General features: G+C 40.7%; 1 protein-coding gene across 4 annotated transcripts in view; it reads right to left on the bottom strand.

The window, feature by feature from the left end:
• PPFIA3 (PTPRF interacting protein alpha 3) overlaps positions 1–21760 on the bottom strand; it is a 417083-nt gene that overhangs the window by 105192 nt on the left and 290131 nt on the right. For all 4 annotated transcript variants that reach the window (XM_082273791.1, XM_082273792.1, XM_082273794.1 and 1 more), the window contains exon 17: positions 13976–14133. In XM_082273791.1, coding sequence (XP_082129917.1) covers positions 13976–14133 — 158 coding nt within the window. The remainder of the gene's footprint in view (positions 1–13975; positions 14134–21760) is intronic.

Raw genomic sequence — 21760 nt, 5'->3', positions numbered from 1 at the left:
TTAGCCTGCCCAGTTTTTCAGGTCTGTTTGGGCTTTGTTTAATGCAATTTGAAAATTATGTCTGTATAGGTCTGATAGTTTGGCTGTAATCTGAGTCCCTAGATAAGTTATTGCATCTTTTTTCCATAGGAACGGAAAGGATCTCTGTGAACTCTCTACTTCTTGTGATGAAAGGGAGATATTCAAAGCCTGCGATTTTGTGTAATTAATTTTAAGGTTTGACAAGGTGCCAAAGTGGTCTACGTCTCTCAATAGATTCGGCAATGTAATGCAACGATGTTAGTGAAAGAAGGATGTCATCCGCAAATGCAACAACTTTAAATTCCCTATCTCCTATTCGGAGGTGTTTAATCTTAGTCTGTTGAGAAAAGGTTTCAATGTCAGGAAAAAAATCAAAGGGGATAGGGGGACATCCCTGTCGGGTCCCATTACTAATGGTGAAGGTGTTCGACAGGTGGCTGTTTACTCATACATTCGCAAAGGGAGTGGAGTACGGTGCTAAAATATGAGCCACCATGCGAGAACGAAGTCCGATCACCTTCAAAACCTCCTGCATGTAGTCCAAGGCCATTCTGTCAAACGCATTCTCTGCGTCTAGCGATAGGAGGTCTTAGATGAGGTCAACCAGTGGTGAAGATTCAAGGCTCGAATAGTGTTGTCTCTGGCCGTTCTACCTGATATGAAGCCCATCTGATCTAAAGAAATGAGGTTAGACAAGAGGAGTAGCAGTCTTTTAGCTAGTATCTTTGCATATAATTTGATATCCACATTTAGCAGGGATATGAGTCTGTAATTTGAAACTTGCGTAGCATCATTTTCCTCCTTGACAGTTATATGGGCCCCTAAAATGCAGCCTATTGATACAGTGAGGTCAGAAAGGGCGATAAAAGTTGACAGTAACCTAGGAGACAAGACCTCCAAGAAGCATCTGTAATACTGGAGTGTAAGCCCATCGGGGCTGGGTCTTTTACCCAGTTTCATCTGTTTTATGATGGTCTGCAATTCAACCTCAGAAAAGGGGCTTTCCATCTCTTCGGCTTTTTGAAGAAAAATCGCCTTAGGGCTGTATTGAGTCAGGAAATCTCTAATCGCTTCCAGTCTAGCTGCTGATGGGGTTGGGTTTGGGCAGTCAGAGCTTAATTTATAAAGCTTAGAGTAGTATTGTTCAAAGTGCATCGCTATGTCCTCATTGGTCGAGTAAAGTGTGCCATGACGGTCGCGTATTTTATGGATTGTGAGAGAGGTTTTAGAAGCTTGTACTGTATGTGCCAGGAATCTACCACTTTTATTGCCCTGCTCATAGGACACCTTCTGGCGGAGCACATAACACATATGAGAGCGCAGATGTGAAGTAATTCTGGTAAGGACTTCTGCGAGCACGACTGTTTATGAGATGTTTCTATAGTATCTCACAAACGTGAGTATGCCCCTCACATTTTTGTAAATATTTTATTATATCTTTTCATGTGACAACACTAAAGAAATGACACTTTGCTACAATGTAAAGTAGTGAGCGTACAGCTTGTATTACAGTGTACATTTACTGTCCCCTCAAAATAACTCAACACACAGCCATTAATGTCTAAACCGCTGGGAAAAAATGTGAGTACACCCCTAAGTGGAAATGCCCAAACTGGGCCAAAAGTGTCAATATTTTGTGTGGCCACCATTATTTTCCAGCACTGCCTTAACCCTCTTGGACATTGAGTTCTCCAGAGTTTCACAGGTTCCCACTGGAATCCTTTTCCACTCCTCCATGACGACATCACAAAGCTGGTGAAGGTTAGAGACCTTGTGCTCCTCCACCTCCCCTTTGAGGATGCCCCACAGATGCACATAAGAGTTTAGGTCCGGAGACATGCTTGGCCAATTTGTCAGTAATTTATATGCCGTTTCTTGATTATCGGAAATAATGGAATAATTGTGGCATAGAATACATGCGTTCATCCACTGGTCGTCTGTGAAAGTCGTTTGGAAAGCTAATTCCCACTCTTTCCTATTATTGGTGGGAAATTCTGTTTCATTTATTTGCAACCATTCATACAACCTAGACATTGGTTTGTCTATGGGTTTTCCTTTAATGCACAGTGTTTCGAAATGTGTCAATTGTCTAGTGAAGTGTGTCAATTTGGCACGGCTGTGGACATAACTGTGTAGTTGGTAATATTGCCAAAATGTAAGGTGTCTGGTGGATAGTTACGATTTCAATTGGTTAAAGGGTTTACGTTTCCCCATTCTCATGTAGTGGTGTATAGTCAGGGGCGTAAAGCTGTTACCTTGAGGAGTGGTCGCCATCTTCTGGTCGTGAGCCCAATCCAATATATGAGCTAAGGGTGTTAATGGGCCCGGAGAGGAAGCGAAGTTATAATTCTTGGCCACTTTTTGGAATATTGTAAGAGTTGGCCTGATAGTCGGGTGTGATTTAATATTGGCTGGGTATAATCTCATTGGGACCCAGTGTAGGAACCTGAGTGGTGTCTTGGTTTGTAAGCTTTCCATGTCTACCCAATCTTTGTGATCTCCATGATAGTTCCAGTCAATGATTCTTACCAAATGAGAAGCATTATAATAACGTAGGAAATTCTATAAATTTATACCCCCCGCCACTTTTGGTCGAGTTAAAACTTGTATGGTAATCGGTCTTTTTTTTCCTGACCATATGAACTCTCGAATAATAGAATAGAATAGAGGAAAATAATAGTTTAGGCAAAATAATTGGTAAACTGTGGAAAAGGTACAGTACTCCGAGTAGCACTGTCATCTTCACTGCCGCAGCCCTACCAAACCGCGAGAGAGGTTTCAAATTTTAATTTTTGAGATCTCGATTCAATTATTGTAGGAGGGGTCGAAAATTCTGTGCATATAAGTCTGCCAAATTGGAATTCAACATGATTCACAGATATTTGAGTTGCGATTAAACCTATTTAAACTGGCAATTCGACTGGGTCTTCTGTAGGTTTTCAGGATTTAGTGATAAATTAAGTGCCTCTGATTTATAGTAATTGATTTTAAAGTTAGAGAGGTATTCGAAAATGTCTAATTCCTCTATATGATTTGGGATCGAAATGTGGGGTTGTGTTAGTATGAAAAGGAGGTCGTCTGCATATGCTGCCAGTTCAATTGAGGTATTTTTATTTACAGTTCAAATAAATGGTTCCAGGGTAAGGATAAACAATATAGGTGAAAGTGGACATCCTTGTCTGGTACCGTTATGGATTTGTACCGTATCAGACAGTGTGCCATTAATCTTCAATCTGGCCATAGGAGATTGGTAAATTGATGAGATCCATGTAAGCATATTTGATTTTAAGCCCACATATCTACATACTAAGAGCATAAAATCACAGGCTACTCTGTCCACTGACTTCCCTACGTCAGTGGACAGGAGAAGGCCTTTTCCTGTCCACTGACTTCCCCACGTCAGTGGACAGGAGAAGGCCTTCTTCGGTGCATCCCTTAAGTTTGTGGATGAAGTCCAATGCTTTTATAACATTATCCCCCGTCTCCCGACCTGGCATGAGGCCCTCCTGTTCCGGACCAATAAGTTTGGGTAGAAACCTACATAATCTTGTTGCTATGATCTTTGCTAGCAATTTTATATCCAGCAGAAAAGCCATCTGGACCGGGGCTTTGCCATGTTTCATTAATTTGATTGCTTTGGTAAGCTCCATGATGTCATTTAGCTTGTCAAGTTCTTCAGCATCAGGTACAGATAAGTTAGGGAGCCCACTTTGTTCTAGGTATTGTTGGATTATTTGGGGGTCTAGTGCCTTCTAGGGAAGAAGGCTTATGAGATGGAGGAATACGGTATTTTAAAGTTTTGTATAGAAGCGATGGAATTCTGAGGCTACATGTTCCGTTCTGAGAGCCAATTTATTATCTTGGGATTAAATCTGGGAGATATGTGTGGAGGATCTCACGTCTCTCAAAGCCCTGGCTAGATATTTACCGTTTTTGTTGCTGTGTTCGTAAAAAAAAAAAAAAAACACATTTAAGAAACAGAATATGTTTAACATTTAGGTCTAATTTGAAGTGCAGCTCCCTGCTGCTAAAAGATCGGAGGCCGACTTTACTGCACCGATCGTTTGTGTTGTGTTTCTAGTTTGTGAATTTTTTCCACCAAAGACCGTAGTTCCCTGTCATTGTTCTTTTTACGATGTGAAGCTACACGAATCAATTCCCCCCTTACCACACATTTGTGTGCCTTCCAAATAGAGAGTGAGGAAATGTCATCAGAGGTGTTTTCGTGAAAGTAAGCACTTATTGTGTCTGAAATACGTGTCCTGATTGAAGTGTCTGCCAGTAGGGTAGGGTTAAGATGCCGAGTGCAAGATTTGGGAGGTATATCACCTAGTTTTGGTGTAACCGAAGTGGGTGCATGGTCTGAAAGTGCCTGTATTCCTATGCATGCGTCTCTCATAATTGTCAGGTCCCTCTGAGATATAAAAATATAATCTATCTGGGATGGGAGTATTTATTATGGACTGCGGAAAAACAGGTAAAATTCCTGCCCAGTGGGTTGGCTATATGCCAAGAATCGACCAAGGTCAGAGAATTCATCATCAGTTTAATTCTTTTAAGTATGCGGAAGGTAACGTCTGATTTGCAATTTGACGTATCCTGGAGGGGAACAATGAAATCCCCTCCCAGGACTATACATCCAGTGGCGAACCAAGATAGTTCATTATTTTGCGACAGAAGGAGATATGTGCAGTATTGGGAAAATATACATTAGCTAAAGGTATAGGTAGGTTTCCAATTTTTTTCCTAAAGGAAGAGAAATCAGCCCTCTGGGTCCGCCAGTTGCTGGTCTAGTTCAAAGCCAGAGTTTTTCCCGATTAGGATATATACCCCCTTAGTCTTAGCTGTTGGATTGGTAGCATGGAAGGCCGCATGAAAATATTTGTCTGTCAATTTAGGTATCGTTTGTGATCTAAAATGTGTCTCCTGAAGGAAGACGAAGGCTGCCTTCGCCCTCCCAAGGGTACGTAACAATTGTGCCATTTTTGGGGGTATAGTCAAACCCCGAACATTGTGAGAAATGATGGTAGGGCAAGTGCTCAATGTGAAGTACACCAGCTTGAGTTTAGTTCAGAAAGTTTTCTATGTATCTATGAGTAGGAAGAGGGGAAGAGCAAGACAGAAAAAAATAAAATAAAAGAGGGGGGGGGGGGGGAATAGAGAGTATAAGGGAAGATAAGAAAGACAAATAAAGTATATACCCTCTGTACAGAGAGCATTTCAGTAGAGTAAATGTAAAGTGCCCCTAAGTGGTGATACTCAGAAGTTACCATAATTTGGGACTGTAGACTGATAGGTGGAAAAAATAATAGTATAATGAATGTCACAGTACCCACTGTTGGGGGAGTGGGAATGGCAAGCGGGTGAGTGTTAAGCACTCCACTCCAAGGGGTGCAACTAAAGCCAATAACAGTAAAAGAGCTGCATTACCTCCCCCCGGCCCCAAACAAAGTTACGAAATAATGTGCCAATAATAGACGACAGCGTCAATTAACAATTATGAGTTGATAACGTAACATAGGCATTTTCGTACATAAATGCTGAACAATAAGCCAGGTGAGTGTTGAAAGTGCCAGGTCACCTAGACAATTGTATATGACTCAGCGAGTGTCCTGGTGGCCCGAGAACACCAACAGTCTAGCCGGAGAGGCGTGCCCATTTGTCCACAACAAATATAATGATATAATGATGGATAGACTGATTAGAGTCAGGGAGAAAATACGCTCAAGTGAACTGGTAACTTTAAAGTTGGCATTAAGTAATCCAAACTCAATGGGTCAAAAGTAATTGTATAAAAACAGCAACCATAAAGGCAGAATCTTCATAGTTTTTCAGTAAGTAGATTAGTTCTTAATAAGAGCCCCATAGTATTCACTCCCACTTAGGCAATCTTTCAAATGTAAAAGGTCCAAGGGCTGAGTGAGGGGGAGTGTGTCCATAGATGGTAAGCGGGATTGTATAATACATATGTTGTGAAGAAGAATAAAGAGGTAAGGATGTACCTGTGTCCAAGATTGTACGGGCCATTCGCCATAGTCGTGATGTGTGGGACATGGTATCCAGAAAGTGTCAAATGATCTTATTAATCAGAACATTCAGTCGTTATCGGAATCCTTTTCCAGGGATCTTTGTGCCCCAGTGCGAGCCGGAGTGCGGTGTGAGCCCTGTTTGTGGAATTTCCCTTTTTTGGATGGTGGCTTGGTTGGTGTGGTCAGTGGATAACTAGGGGTACTGCCTTCCAATGGAGAGTTGCAGAACTCCTTGTACCAGTCTGGCAGCTCCATTACTGGAATCTGTAAGCTGTCACAGAAGGGATGTAGATCATGTGGAGTACGCAAATAATATTTTTTGCCATGAAAGGTCACATTTAAAGCAAAAGGGAATTTCCAATTATATGGTAGTTTCCGTTCACGTATCACATCAAGTAAAGGGCATAGGGCACACCGATTATTCAGGGTGATTGGTGATAAATCCTGAAAGAGATGAATCACCTGTCCATTGAAAGTTTTGTATTTATTCATACAGGCTTTTTCCATAATTTCTTCTTTTAGTTCGAAATTGGAAATACAGCAAATTATGTCCCTTGGTGGAGCTGAGTCAGCAGGACGTGTCCTGAGAGCTCTGTGAGGTCTCTCAAACTATATTGTGGAGTCTATTTGATGTTCCAATATGTTATTAAAGACAGACTGCAGAGCAGGTACACTATTTGCTGGTTCCACTGTTTCTGGTATGCCCCACACTCTTATAATATGCCTTCTCCCTCTGTTGTCTAAGTCTTCTGCCTTAAGTTTCGGTAATAGCAGAAGAAAAAGCGTTCTTGATATCTGCAGCAATTTTTGTCATGTCCGTGAGTGTCAGCGGGTGGTCAGAGGTGTCTGTGTCTCCTACCGATTCCTCGTAAGCTGACTGAGTTCTCACTGAACTCCTCGTCCACACGAGGTTGCGACATCTTGCCTGAGGCATCAGGACGTCGCTGCTGTGTTTTGAAGATATCTGATATGCTCCTGGTTCCCGGGACCGAAGAAGACTGTCGGGAACGTGTGCTGCGGTTATGATGGGTAAGTCTGCACATGTCACTGCAGAAAAGTGCTGTCTATTATTCGTTAAGTTCCGAGGGAATGCCGGAGCTCCTCTATCTTGCAGCCATCCTTGCTGCATGCCAAGCCACGCCCAATAACACCAAATTTAACCCACCTGCTCCCCATTCGCACCTGAGACCTTGTAACACTAACAAGTCACATGACACCGGGGAGGGAAAATGGCTAATTGGGCCCAGTATGGACATTTTCACTTAGGGGTGTACTCACTTTTGTTGCCAGCGGTTTATACATTAATGGCTGTGCGCTGATATTTATTGAGGGGACAGCAAATTTACACTGTTATACAAGCTGTACACTCACTACTTTACATTGTAGCAAAGTGTCATTTCTTTAGTGTTGTCACATGAAAAGATATAATAAAATATTTACAAAAATGTGAGGGTGTACTCACTTTGTGAGATACTGTAAGTATTTGATTTTATCAATTAGTGCCCTAATTGTCTCTTGTTGTTTTCTTTTAGCTTCTGTGGCTAAGGCCATTAGTTCCCCTCGAATAACACATTTGTGTGCCTCCCATAAGGTGACAGAGGAAATTTCTGGAGTAGCATTTTCTGCAAAATATAGGTGGGAACATCAGTGTGACCGAAATTGGGTGGTGATCTGATAGAAACATTGGTTCTATCATTGCTTGCTTGAGATAGAATAAGTCAGGCTGTGATAGAAAAAGTAGTGTATTCTAGAATATTTTTGGAATGGGACAGAGTAAAGTATAGTCTTTGACTGAGGGGAGTGTTAAGCCCTGAAATTGTAGTTTTATCTGACGAAGTGCATGATATGTCAGTGTGGAGGTACCCAAAGTGTCTATGTCAGGGTTCAGTGGTACATCAAAGTCTCCTCCTAGAGGATTACTACCTCCTTGAAGGAAGATAATAGATCGCATATTTTTCTAAAGAAGGAAACTTGATGTTCGTTTCGACAATAGATGTTTGCTAGTGTACTGGTTTGAAGGCAAATAAGCCCTTGATAAAAATAAATCTGCCCCCTGGGTCCACAAAGGAGTCCAGCATTTTGAAATGAGCATGCTTGGATATCAATATGGACATTCCCTTAGTTTTAAAAGAAGGCTTTGTGGAATGGACTACTGTTTGATAGACATGGTTAGTAAGTTTGGGTATGGAATCGGAGCGGAAGTGGGTTTCTTGAGAAAAAGGAATTGAGCTTTGTGTTTGGAAAGTACAGACAGTACCTCTATTCTTTTTTCCGGTAAGTCCAACCCTTTGACATTGAGCGAAACAAATTTTAAAGTCAAGGGCGTTTTGGTATTTGGAGCTTTCTGCATTGCTCAACAGAATACTTCTCAAATCAGATCAAGCACAAGCCATATTAGGGTGTGCGTATTAATTCTGTACACCTGCAAGAGATTCCCCAGACGTGTTGAAAGCCGGACTAAAAGTGGAGCAGGTCTGAGGGAGGACGAAGGTTAGTAGCGGTCTGAAAGGGAGGGAAAGAGAAAAAAAAAAAAAAAAAGAGGAGGGGGGTGAAGGGGACAGTAACAGAAGAGGAAACAATAGACAAAGATTGGTGAAGTTCACATGGTGTGTGTAAGAGGAGACAATACCAGAGGTGATAGTAGATTACTTATACCGCCTTAGAAAGGGTAGACTGGTGGGTCAGCAGATACACTATGGAACTGCTGCTTGGGGTTGAAGATATAGAGAGTAATCATATGCTTCTGCAATAGAGGAGGACTTTGCATCAACTGGTAAATGGAGGACTTTAAGATAAAGAAAGGGTAGATAGCTCAAGAGCATAGAGTTAGCAGCATTAATAGTAATGTTACCATTATGTAAGCACCAAATGGAAATAAACAGCAGGCTAATTATTAAAAGAGTTTTAGATTTAACTTTACCTTAAAGGCTTTAAAACTCTAAAACAGCAGTATGGTGAAAAAGCTTTACACAGAAGCCACACAATAATATCTAGTAGTATTCAGGTTCAAGCTAGTACATCAAATTAAACAAAAAGACGTGAGCATGGATCCCATGAGATGGAGGAGCCACTGCATCAGACATTTCACAGGAGTAAGGTGGTCTGAGTAACGTCCAGAATTCGTTACACTGTGATACAGGGTCAGTAACGGTTTTCACTGGGCACAATGTTATGTGTAGGCTTAAGCACTTTGTGTACACAGTGGCTCCAACATCCCACTTGGCCACAGTCATAGAATAGCATGTAACTGTGTAGCATCTATTTTAAGAGAGCTTATCCTATGTGATGTTTCCAAGACCTGCCCCCATTGGTTGCTAAACAGCGAGTGCTGTGTATATCCTGCTAGTCAGCAATAATAGTTTAATTTATGGGAGGATTTCTGATGACAAGCCTCTGAACGCCAACCATGTAAGGCGACAAAGGGTATATCAAGAGTATCAAAATATCAGAGCCCTTATATTTTCAGCCAATATTCTGGATATCAAATTGCTAGAGTAGAGATAAATTCACATATTCAGTGGTCAATATTGAGCCAATGGAATAAGACAATTGAACCCATTATTATCAAAAGGTAAGGAGCAGGGTTCAGATTCCCGCCCGGAGAGGTCTGTGTTATTATATTCTTAGCTTGGAGGAATATACATCCCAGTCTTAAGTGCAAAATGAAGCACTTTAAGCTATAGGGCTATAGGGATCTAAACATAGGAATTTAGGCAGTGTGATAGGTAAATACAGAGAAATACAACATTGCACTCTCCAAGAAGGGATCCAAGCTACTCCCCCACCAAAATGCATGATACCTAGATCAATTCTGGATCAACTGTTGGGCAAGAATATGCATGTTAAAAAGTGCTTTAGACATTTGTAGAACGAGACACAGCTTTGAGAAGAGGTTTTCAAGGATGAAGGCGAGAGTCCCTGGGTTTGGCAAGTCTCTGAGGTCGGATGCAAACACAGTCACCTTAGAAGGAGCACACGCCTAGGCATATGGTTAACAGTGAGTTGTGCATAATTCTGGATCAGAGTCTCCAGTAGATCAGTAACAAGTGGGTGCTATGGTATTTCAATAACCGTCTCACTTAAGCCGTCATTGTGAGCTAATAAAGCTTAAGGGTTTGCTCGTGTGTGGACTGAGCGTGTCTTCCCTGTTTGCCTGGGAGTCGGAGCCGCTACTCGGTGAGCCTGGTATTGAGGCCTGTGATGCCGCGTGGCTATCAGGGCGCTGGGTCTGCAACAGCTCAGGGATATGGCGGCTAAGCTAAGTACCAGACTCCTTCACCGTGCGGGGTGTAGAGGCACTTCTATTCAGCCTACCCATGTTGGTATGAGTTTGGTTAATCCCCAGAAAAGGCAAATTAAATCCTCGGTATGCAGGAGCCTTCGGCTCAAGCAGCCATCTCGACTCTCGGGCCAAACCACACCCCCAATTCTGTTTAATTTATTTATAAATGATATAGAGGATGGGATAAATCTTGGTGTTTGCTGACACAAAAATTAGCAGGGCAGTGACATCACAGCAGGATGTAGAAACCTTACTTGGGGACCTCATGACTAATGAGGTTTAACATTGAAAAATGTAAAGTAATGCACTATTGGGTTAAAAATATAAATGCAGGTTACTTACTAGGGGAAGAATCTCTGGGACATTCCAAGATGGAGAAGGATCTGGGTGTCCTAGTAGATGACAGACTGAACAATAGCACGCAGTGCCAAGCTGTGGCAAGCAAAGCCAGCAGAATATTAGCATGCATTAAAAAAGGTATTTAGTCCAGAGATTAAATGATAATTCTACCATTTTAAAAACGAATATAACAAGGAGTAAGGCGCTTGAGCTAGCAGTACAAAGGAGGGGGCGGCAAGATAAAACAAATTAACGGAGAAAAGGTGGGGGGGTGTTAACATCCAATAAAATGGATATAGCTTAGGGCTGCCATCCAGGGAAAAAACTGAAACCAGATATCCGGAGCTGTGATAAAGATGAAAGAAAGAAAGAGAGATGCCTCTAAGTGCAGGTATCCAGTTTAATACAATAAAACAATAATAGCAACTCACATATTAGTGAAGGTAGACAGGCACATCATTTGCAATGATATGTGTGGAGTCACATCCCTGATGTAAACTGTGTCCTGCTGGGCAGTGCCCGTGTTGTCATGATCCCTTGCCTGCAGCATCCCAAACCTTGCCCTGGTCGGACTTTCCATCACCGTACAGCCGGCTACATATGGAGACCAACGGGACCCACGAGACCAGACGACAAGGCCACTGCCTGCCAGGACACAGTTTACATCAGGGACGTGACTCCACACATATCACTGGATCTGATGTACCTGTTTACCTTCACTACTATGTGAGTTGCTATTATCATTTTTTATTGTATTAAACTGGATACCTGCACTTAAAGGCACCTTTCTTTCTTTCTTTCATCTCTACCAGTTTATAAAACTCTGGTTAGGCCACATCTGGAGTATTCCGTCCAGTTCTGGTCATCAAGCCTCAGAAAAGATGTGCTGGAACTGGAGAGAGTTAAGAGAAGGGCAACAAAATTAATAGGAGGGCTGGAGGACCTTAAATACGAAGAACAACAACAAGCGCTAAAATGTATTCTCCCTGGAGAAGAGACGCTTGATAGGAGATATAATAGCAATATCCAAATACCTCAATGGTAAGTCCAGTGTCCAGCGTAGGTAGGAAACTATTCAGTCTCAGGGAGGTGTAAGAGGACACCGGGCCACACAATGAGTTTGGAAGAGAAGCGGTTTACCCTAAATCTGCGTAGTGGTTTTTTTTCACTGTCAGGGCGGTAAGGATGTGGCCTTCTCTTCCACAATCGGTTGTGTCATCAGGAAGTATTGTTAGTTTCAGAAGACTCTTGGACATGCATCTTAGCTAACACAATATACAGTGATATAGGAAATGATTATCTACACAAACAAACACTGGCACAGGTCGAACTGGATGGACTATTTCTTTATTCAACCTTACCAACTATGTAACATATTTGACACCAATTAAGCCATGATAAAAAAAGAATTGGATGGGTATAAGACATTTTAGGTCTTCATATATGTCTTTAGAGATTCTGTAATTGGTGCCTTCACAAAATTATATAGATAATCTATAACAAAGAAGAGGTCATCTTTTTTTCACTTCAATCCTGGGTAACCCTGTGTGTGGTTGGGTCTGTATATAAATGTTTTTTTTTTAGTAGGTAAACATAGTCCCAGACATTTATTTTTTAGAATAATAAAGATGTATTGATAACTAATTTCCATGGATTCATTTGAAAAAAAAAAATCACCATTATTGTTAATAATATTTTTGTTTGGCTTACTCCGTCAATAAGCCTTCTTTTCTTAGTTCTCATGTTCACAAAATAAAAACCTGACCCTAAGAGAAAACATTCTGGGCTTATGCCAGAATCTGAATATTTAGTCTTAAATTATTAGAGTTATACCTTTTAATACTCTGAACCTGACTCTTCCATTTAAAGCTCATCTGAAGAGTAATAGCTGCCTGAGTGTGGAAGCTAGAAAAAAATGTGTATGTTTTGCCTCCTCTTGCCTACAGTGGCTTTTCGGTCTTAGTTTTACAGCACAGGCAAAAAGCATAGTCTTAAGCATTTACACTGTGTGCAATAGGACATTTGTCCACCCAGCATGTTGCATTGTGCAAATGGTAATATTCCTGTATCTTTTGTGTACTGCCCTAAATTGTCTCAATGAAGTAACTTGAATAGAATTGTTCTCAAACAATGAGTGATGTGTCCTGCTAATCTCAAATAGCCTGAAGATCAGGTGAAAACACCACATACGTTGCTAGCATCTATTAAAATAACACAATCTAATATTAGCTATGCATAAAACGGTGTCTCTGACCACCTAATGTGAAAGTGCTATGCAAATAGGGGGTAAAGTGATGGGTGTTACTTGTTAAGATCTAAAGCCTTCAATTTCTAAGCTGTATCTAAACTGTGAAGACAGTGAACAGTGCAAACATATTAAGAACACAATGTAAGGAGGTTAAAATGGCACTGAATGCAGACAAGGAAAACATTTATATCCATTGGATTTAATTACATAATTAATTTAATTTCCTAAAGCTTACATTTACTTACAGAGAAATAAAATACAAAATGAGCATGAGGGACATTACTTACCTTTAGTGTCATGTGTCCATTTCATCCTCCGGTCCCCTCCCTCCATGATAATCTTCCGGTGAGGCAGGGGTTAATAGAACTAAGGAGCTGTCACAGGCTCTCATCAAGAGTGCCCAAATATGCCTGCTCTTGCTGCCCAGTTCCTGCATTTATGGAAACTGTACTACAGCTTCTAAGTATGAAACAGAATCTATGGATGGAAGATGGGCGGATGATTGAAAGGTTCACCTACTCCGTTCATAAATCCCACATAGGTCCACCCACTGTCATTAATAGAAGCTGTAGTACCGGCTTCCATAAATGGAGGTGGAGCAGAAAGGGCAGGCATAGTCAGGCATGCTTGATGACAGCCCGTGACAGAACCTCATTTCTTTTAACCCTCACCACATCAGAAGATTACGGCAATATGGCTGGGCATCAGAGCACAGAAGATTTCTACTGAACCACAAGACAGAAGCACAAAGTGCACGTCATACTGAATGTAAGCAATTTCCCTTTGTGTTTATTTTGTATTTTATATATTTTTTTTAGGTAAACTTAGATTTTAAAATTATATATTATATTCATTTTTGTCTTACCCAGAAAGCTACCTGTTGCCATATTTGTATTGCCATTAGCTGAAGGATAAGAACATTACGTAGTGCAAGTAAAATCTTAAAAGATCAGTTTTAGCCCACCAGCATTTTCCTAGAACTGAAATATATATTTTTTGTTGATGAAACACATGAAACTTTTTTGTATGTTAAACTGAATTTGTACTGTCACTTACCTAAAGAAGAGGATTCTCGTCCCATTTGTCCCATGCGCCCCTTCTCTTTCTTGCCAAACAAGCGCCCAATGGAGGATTTGATGCTTTTTTTTTTAGCAGCTTTGTGAAGGGAGTCTTGGCTTGTACTGTTGGTGCCACCCAGACCTTCAGCTCCCAAGCTGCATAAAGAAAAATACACTAGTGGTAACTGCAAGATAATTGTAGGGTGGTACCAGAAGAAAAGTGTGTGGAAGGACAGTCAAGATGCACTGAACAGGAAAAAAGAAGGCAAAATATTAGGCTAGGAGATCCAGGTAAAAAGAAGGGAATTAGAAGAAGAGAACAGAGGATCCAGGAAGATTACATCATCAACATGGTATCTTCCAACCCTGCCATACACTAGAATCCTTAGAAACGTAGGGAATTACAGAACACTTGATTATTGGAAGAAAGTTGGATATTGATAACAAACAGGCCTAGACTGGATGAACTATGGAGACCCAGAGCAGGTAGCCTAGAATTTTGTGGGTTCATTTGTTTGGCTTTGTGTGCAATAGGACATTTGTCCACCCAACTTGTTGCATTGTACAAACATTAGTATTCCTGTATTTTTGCGTACTGCCCTAAATTGTCCCAATGCAGTAACTTGAATGGAATTGTTCTCGAACACATAGTGATATGTCTTGCTAATCTCAAATAGCCTGAAGGTCAGGTGCAAACACAACATACTTTGCTAGCATCTATTAAAATAACACAATCTATTAATAGCTATAAATAAAACTATGTGCCTCTGACCATCTAATGTGAAAGTGCTATGCAAATAGGTAACAAAGTGATGGGTGTTACTTGTTAAGATCTAAAGCCTTCAATTTCGAATCTGTATCTAAACTGTAGAAATAGGGAACAATGCAAAAAAATATTGAAAGAAAGTTGGATATTGATAGCAAACAGGCCTAGCCTGGATGAACTATGGAAACCCAGAGCAGGTAGCCTATGCATTTGATAGGAATTTTGTGGATTCATTTGTTTAGGGGCAATATACCCTTTCCTTACTTTATGATTTAGCGGTATTGTTTTGTGTCTCCAAGGGAAGTCTAACTAAATCCAATTTAAAGGGAAATTCCACTTCCATTAGCTACACAAGCCATTTCATAATTCAATGTTATTTTAAAAATTCCTTTCCATTTCAATCTGAAGCTGCTGTGTTTTTCTTAAACTGTCAAAAAATGTAATGCAATATGGCAACTAGGTTTTTCTGTACTCTACTGGTATGCAGAACACCCTCAAAAAAGGCATTCCTTGCTTGGGTGAGTGGTTGACTGATTTTCTCAGGTGTCTGCACTAAAATACAAATAACATTTTAGGCATCCTCTGCAACAGTAATTGTATTTTTGGGGAAATACAACCTAAGGGTTAAATACTTTTAAAGGGATGCAGGCATCGGGGTTGATTTACTAAAGGAGAATATACTATGCGCTTTGCAAAACGCAGTTGCACTCTGCAAGTGCAATTGAACCAGAGCTTAGTAAATGAGCAGAAGCTCTGCTGACTTCCATTATCCAATCAGGTGCAAGCAAAAAATGCTGTTTTTCTATTTTTCTTGCAGGTGATAGAGTATTGTTTACAAAGTGAGGCTTTACCTCGTTTACTAAGCTCTGGAGCAACTGCACTTGCAGATTGCAACTGCTCTTTGCAAAGTGCACAGTATAGCAAAGTTTTGGGTACTAATATTTCTTTAAATCTTCTGTAGTATCGCATAGTGTATCCATCTGGACCTGGACTTTTCCCGGTTGGCGTTATCTTTAATTGCCTCCAATATCTCACTTTGTGTAATTGGTATTTCTAGCTCTAATAATTTTTCTATTGATAATTGTGGTAATCCTGACTCTTTTATATACTTCTGCATCCTTTGTTTCCTATTTTGTTGTATATCCCTGGATTCTTTCTGACGAACATTATATTAAGTATCATAGTAATTTTGAAAATCTTTAGCTATTTCTGTTGTTAAATATATAATCTTCCCTTTATGATCTTTTATTTTTTTTATAGTTTTTTGATTTTTGATTTTTTAAAATCTTTGCCAAATATTTCCCTGGTTTATTTCCTCGTCTATATCTTTCTTTGGCCATTCTATTAAAGTTTCATCTAGTTTGTTCTTCCAATATTTATTTTAATGTTTCTCTTTTCAATATCAGTGCTTTTAGTTGCCCTTCCTTTAGGTTTTTCTTATGTATCTGTTCCATCTCATGGATCTCAGATATTAATCTTCTTATATTTAAATGTATTTCCTTTTTTTTTTTCTAGAGCTTATTGATATAAGTATTCCCCTAATGTAAGCTTTAAGGGCCTCCTAGATAGTGGTTATAGGGACATCTGGTGTTTCACTTTCAGAAAAGTATTGTTTCAATTCCTTCTCTATGTCTTTTCCTATTTCAATATCTTGTATTATATCCTCATTGATCCTCCACATATTTTATCTTTCTCTGGGAATCTAGAATTTTTATCTCCATTATTACTGGGGCATGATCAGATATAGTTATTGTTCCTATTGATGTTTTAACCACTATTTCCAAAGATCTATATTCTGTCATAATGTAATCTATTCTTGAGTACATATGGTGCACAGGGGAATGGAAGGAGTAGTCTCTTTCTCTCAGATGTTGTATTCTCCATATGCTTAATAATTGACACTGAAAAAGCTTATTCCTAATCATCTTTGACTGATGTCCTTCCATCTGCTGTGCACCCGATGTACTATCCAGAGATGGATCCATACAGAAGTTAAAGTCACCGGCTATTACTGTGTTTCCCTTTTTAAAGAGCATCAACTTATCTAGTATTTTCTTCAAATAGCTTCTAGGATTTTTATTTGGGCAGTACACATTTGTTAGGGTCCAATCCGAAACCATCAGTTGACCTTTTAAAAAAATGAATCAACCCTCCGGATCTATTCTAATCTATATCTATTCTAATCTATATCTTCTAAAGAAAATCTAACTTCTTTCGAGAATCCAATTGCTACTCCCTTTGCTCTCTTAATTGGTGTGTCCCCATAATACCAAACCGGGTAGTATTTTTAATATAAGTTCTTCCAATACTTTGAATCTTTTAATAGGTGTATTCATTCCTCTGACATTATATGACATATATATATATATATATATATATATATATATATATATATATATATATATATATATATATATCAACCCCACCACTATAAACGAGATTGCTAAACTACTTGCTAACGTCCAATTAACCACCTGCCCTCTGGATCCTCGTTTACCCTCTGGCCCTATTCTACACTCTCTAACCCACATCTTCAATCTCTCCCTCTCTTCTGGCATCTTCCCCAACTCTCTAAAACATGCACTAGTCAGCCCCATACATACAAAGCCCTCACTGGACCCAACCAATCTTAACAACCTACGCCCTATTTCCTTGCTCCCCTTTTTATCCAAATTCCGTGAATGTCTGGTCTACAACCGACTGTGCGACCACCTTGCCGAGAATAGCCTCCTTGATCCCCTTCAGTCTGAATTTTGGCCTCAACACTCCACTGAAACTGCTCTCCTAAATCTGACAAACAATCTACTAACGGCCAAAACCAATGGAAACTATTCTGTACTCCTAATCCTGGACCTTTCTGCTGCCTTTGATATGGTTGACCACCCCCTCCTCCTCAAAAAACTCCACGCCTTTGGTCTCTGTGATTGTACCCTTCACTGGTTCTCTTCCTACTTATCCAACCGCACATTTAGCGTTATTTACAATTCTACTTCCTCCTCTCCTCTTCCTTTCTCTGTTGGGGTCCCCCAAGGCTCTGTTCTTGGACCCCTCCTATTTTCAATCACCTCCTCTCTGGGTCAGCCTCCCACGGCTTCCAATGCCATCTCTACGCTGATGACACCCAAATCTATTTATCCACCCCTTAGCTCACTCCCTCAGTCTCCTCACGTATAACTAATTTACTATCAGATATATCAGTCTGGATGTCACACCACTTCCTCAAACTCAATCTATCCAAAACCAAACTTATAATTTTTCCTCCACCACGTGCCCTTTCCCCCGATCTCTCTGTGAATATCAATGGCACAACTATCAGCCCATCAACTCTCCTTCAAGCCCCACATCCAATCACTGTCCAAATCTTACCGCCTCAACCACCGCAACATCTCCAAAATACTCCCCTTTCTAACCAATGACACAACAAAGCTCCTAGTTCACTCTCTGGTCATCTCGCGCTGTGACTACTGCAATTCCCTTCTCATTGGCTTACCTCTACACAGGCTATCCCCCTTCAATCCATCATGAACACTGCTGCCAGACTTATCCACCTTACCAATCGCTCAGTGTCCGCTACTCCTCTCTGTCAAGCCCTCCACTGGCTTCCGCTCACCCAAAAAATTAAATTCAAAATACTAACAACATCTTACAAAACCATCCACAGCTTAGCCATCAGCTACATCACTAGCCTAGTCTCAAAATACCAACCTAATCGCTCTCTTCGTTCCTCTCAAAACCTCCTGCTCTCTAGCTCCCTCATCACCTCCTCCCATGCTCGCCTCCAGGACTTTTCCAGAGCCTCTGCAGTCCAATGGAACTCCTTACCCCAATCTGTCAGATTATCTCCTACTCTATTAGCTGTTAGATGATCCCTAAAAACCCTTCTCTTCAGAGAAGCTTATCCTATCCACACCTAACAACTATACTTCCATTTTCTCCATCAGCCCATCCCCCACGGTTATTGCCTTTTGTTTCACTTGACCCTCCCTTCTAGATTGTAAGCTCTAACGAGCAGGATCCTCTAATAATTCCTCCTGTATTGATTTGTATTGTAACTGTATTGTCTTCCCTCACATTGTAAAGCGCTGCCGCTGCGCAAACTGTTGGCGCTATATAAATCCTGTATAATAATAATAATAATAATAATAATATGTCAAAAATTTTAGAGTTTCCATATCCTCTTCCTTTCTCCTCCCTTCTCATGAAGTCCCGTTGCCTTCCTCTCCCCCAACCGGCCTAAGCTGGATGGGGGAGCGGAGGCAACCACACTCCCTATCCAGGGGCACATCTTAAGCTCAGACAAAGAGGCATTATCATCTTTCCCCTTCATATAGTGAACACAACGTTGATTACTTTTAGTATCCCGACTCTCCCTCCCCATCTCCCCCCACCCTTCCCTCCCTCCATCTCCTCACCATCCTTTCTCTGTGATGTTGAAATGGCCAACTCTTGGCCCCAGAGTAGCCAGTTTCAACCTGGACCCTCTTTACCCTACTACTCAGTACCTCATGGTGATGCTCTATCTGACCGTGCATTTACCCCCCCCCCTCGCCTAATCTGGGGCCCGCCAAACCAGATTTCCTTCCATTTTTATTTACTTTAACTCTGTCATTTCTCACCCCTCCCCTTCACCACCTCCACCTCCCTTCGTCTCACCTCCCCCGACCCTTACTTCCTTGTCCCCCTCAAACCAGTTCTTATTTTATGTTTACATTTTCTTAGTTCAGTTCTCTTCTTCGAGGTATTCCTCAACAGTTCTTCCTCTTGTATTTTATCTTCTAATTCTGTTTCATCAAACCAGCCTGACAATGAATGTATGGGAATTTCAAGATTCTTACAGAAATCCTGCATTTCCTCTGGAAATCTAAGCCTGGTCGTTCGGCCGTCTCTTCTTCCTATTAGAAACCCTAATTGTAATGTATTCCTTGCTTCTGCATTACCTCCACGAAAGGTTTTAATGTTTTCCTTCATGTTTCATAAGACAGGTCTGTAAAAATCTTTGTTACGGTTTTCAAAATTTATTGGTGTTTTTTTCTTTTTCTAATTCTCCCATATCTGGGCCTTATCAGGATAATTCTGAAATCTTATAATGATGTCCCTGGGGGCATCAGCTGCAATGACCTCTGGTTTCCTAATCCGATGAACTCTCTCAACATGTAGTTGTTCTTTTTCATCTCATCCTAATAAAGGGTTAAAGATTTTTTCCATTTTGCCTATTAAGTCCTCTTCATGCATTACATTGGGTATTCCACAGGTTCCTATATTTTTCCTTCTGTTTCTATTCTCTTGATCCACCATCTTGTATGCAAGATTTCTGTTTTCTCTTTTTATATCCTTCATTTCCTTTCCTAATTCCTGGATTTTACTCTTGTAGTTTTCCTGTCTCTTTTCCAACTCTTCCACCCGTTCCAATACATGGCTTAGATCTTTATGAATTTTCGTCAGATCAATTTTTAAAGATTTTTCCAAACCAGCAATCATTGCCACCATTTCTCCCTTCATAGGTGATTGATCAATCAAAAATTGTTCTATATGTTCTTGGTCCGATTCTACCCCTAGTTCTTGTTCTACTCTGGATTGTGATGAAATATCCTGATTTGCTAGTGTCTTTTTCTGTTCACGTTTCTCTTTTACTTCACTTTGTTATTTCCCGGCTCCTTGCGGTTTCTCCTTGGGTTGCTTTTCAGCGGTATCCTTCTGTGTCATATATTTCCTTATTGTTCCAGCACTGGAACTCACTCTTGGCGACTTTATAGCCGCTCCACCTCTCACTGTTTTACCTAGTCAAGTCCTCCCAAAAAAAAATCAAAAATCAAAATGAGTCTCTTATATGGTGTATGTAATGTTTGTAAATGTTTTCAGAAAAAAGTGCATAGTTCTAATTTCAAAGTTCAATTTCAGATTTCATATAAACTCAGAGTAGTTCATAATAATAATTAATGTTTAAATTTGGGTTTTCCTTTTTCTCCCAGACCAAATTCATATATCAAAAAAAAAGCAGGTACAAGAAAAAAATTCAAACTGTTCTCACCGATCTCCCATTTCACTGATCTGATGAGCAAGTTAAACTGTATTGCAATTTTTCAGTGCTGTGTTGCTTTATCATTTAATATTACCTCTGCTGCTTAAGCAATAGTCTGTAGTTCAAACAAGGGCGAGGGCAAGGACAGGTTGAACAGGTTGGGCCTCCTAATCACATGGAGTTACATGGGGTCGCACAAAGAGAGATGCCATACTCTTTTTTTTTTTACTCTTCACCGTTCTCCTTCCCTCCTTTTAGCCTGACCTGAACCTCCTCTGTTGTATAAACTGTGTCGGCCCTGTTTTCTCAGCTGTGAATCGGCTGTGCTCCGTATCCGAACCCGGCTGGCTGCAGACGGCCCTCCAGCCATCTGAGTCCTCTCAGCCCTTTTTTCAATTCCCATACCCACTCCCGACCAGAGCGGGCGACAGGGCCAAAAAGCAGCGGGAAGCCAGCTGGGGCAGCCGAGACACGAAAGACAGCCAGCAGAAGCGGGGACCGGCCGGGCGGCACAAGCAGATGTTAGGGGAGAGAGGTGGGAAGAGCAGCGTCCTGCTGCTATATGCTTGGGTTGCCGACGAGCTCCCAGACCGTTCTATGTGCACGCTATAGGCTCCTCCCCCCTCAAGAGGGGATTGTAATGAATGCTGACCCTTCTATTTATGAAACAGCCTTGGAAGGACATAGTAGAAACAAACAGTGTTAAAATCCTTACAATGTACATATATCAACCACAGGGGATAAATCTTATTTTTCAACAAAAGTGCAATTACATTTTAGGTAGGCCTCTAGGTAATTTTATCCTCATCTCTTTCAGCACACTGGAAGCAAAACTGTTTTATAGGAAAACAAATACAGTGCTTTGAAAAAGTATTCATACCCTTTGGAATTCTCCACATTTTGTCATGTTACAACCAAAAATGTAAATGCATTTTATTGGGATTTTATCTGATACCCCTAACTAAAATATAGTGGAAGCAATTGCCTTCAGAAGTCAC

This window comes from Pelophylax lessonae (assembly GCF_965119305.1).
Source record: "Pelophylax lessonae genome assembly, chromosome: 12".
Classification (NCBI taxonomy): Eukaryota; Metazoa; Chordata; class Amphibia; order Anura; family Ranidae; genus Pelophylax; species Pelophylax lessonae.
This window is presented reverse-complemented; position numbering and strand designations above follow the sequence as displayed.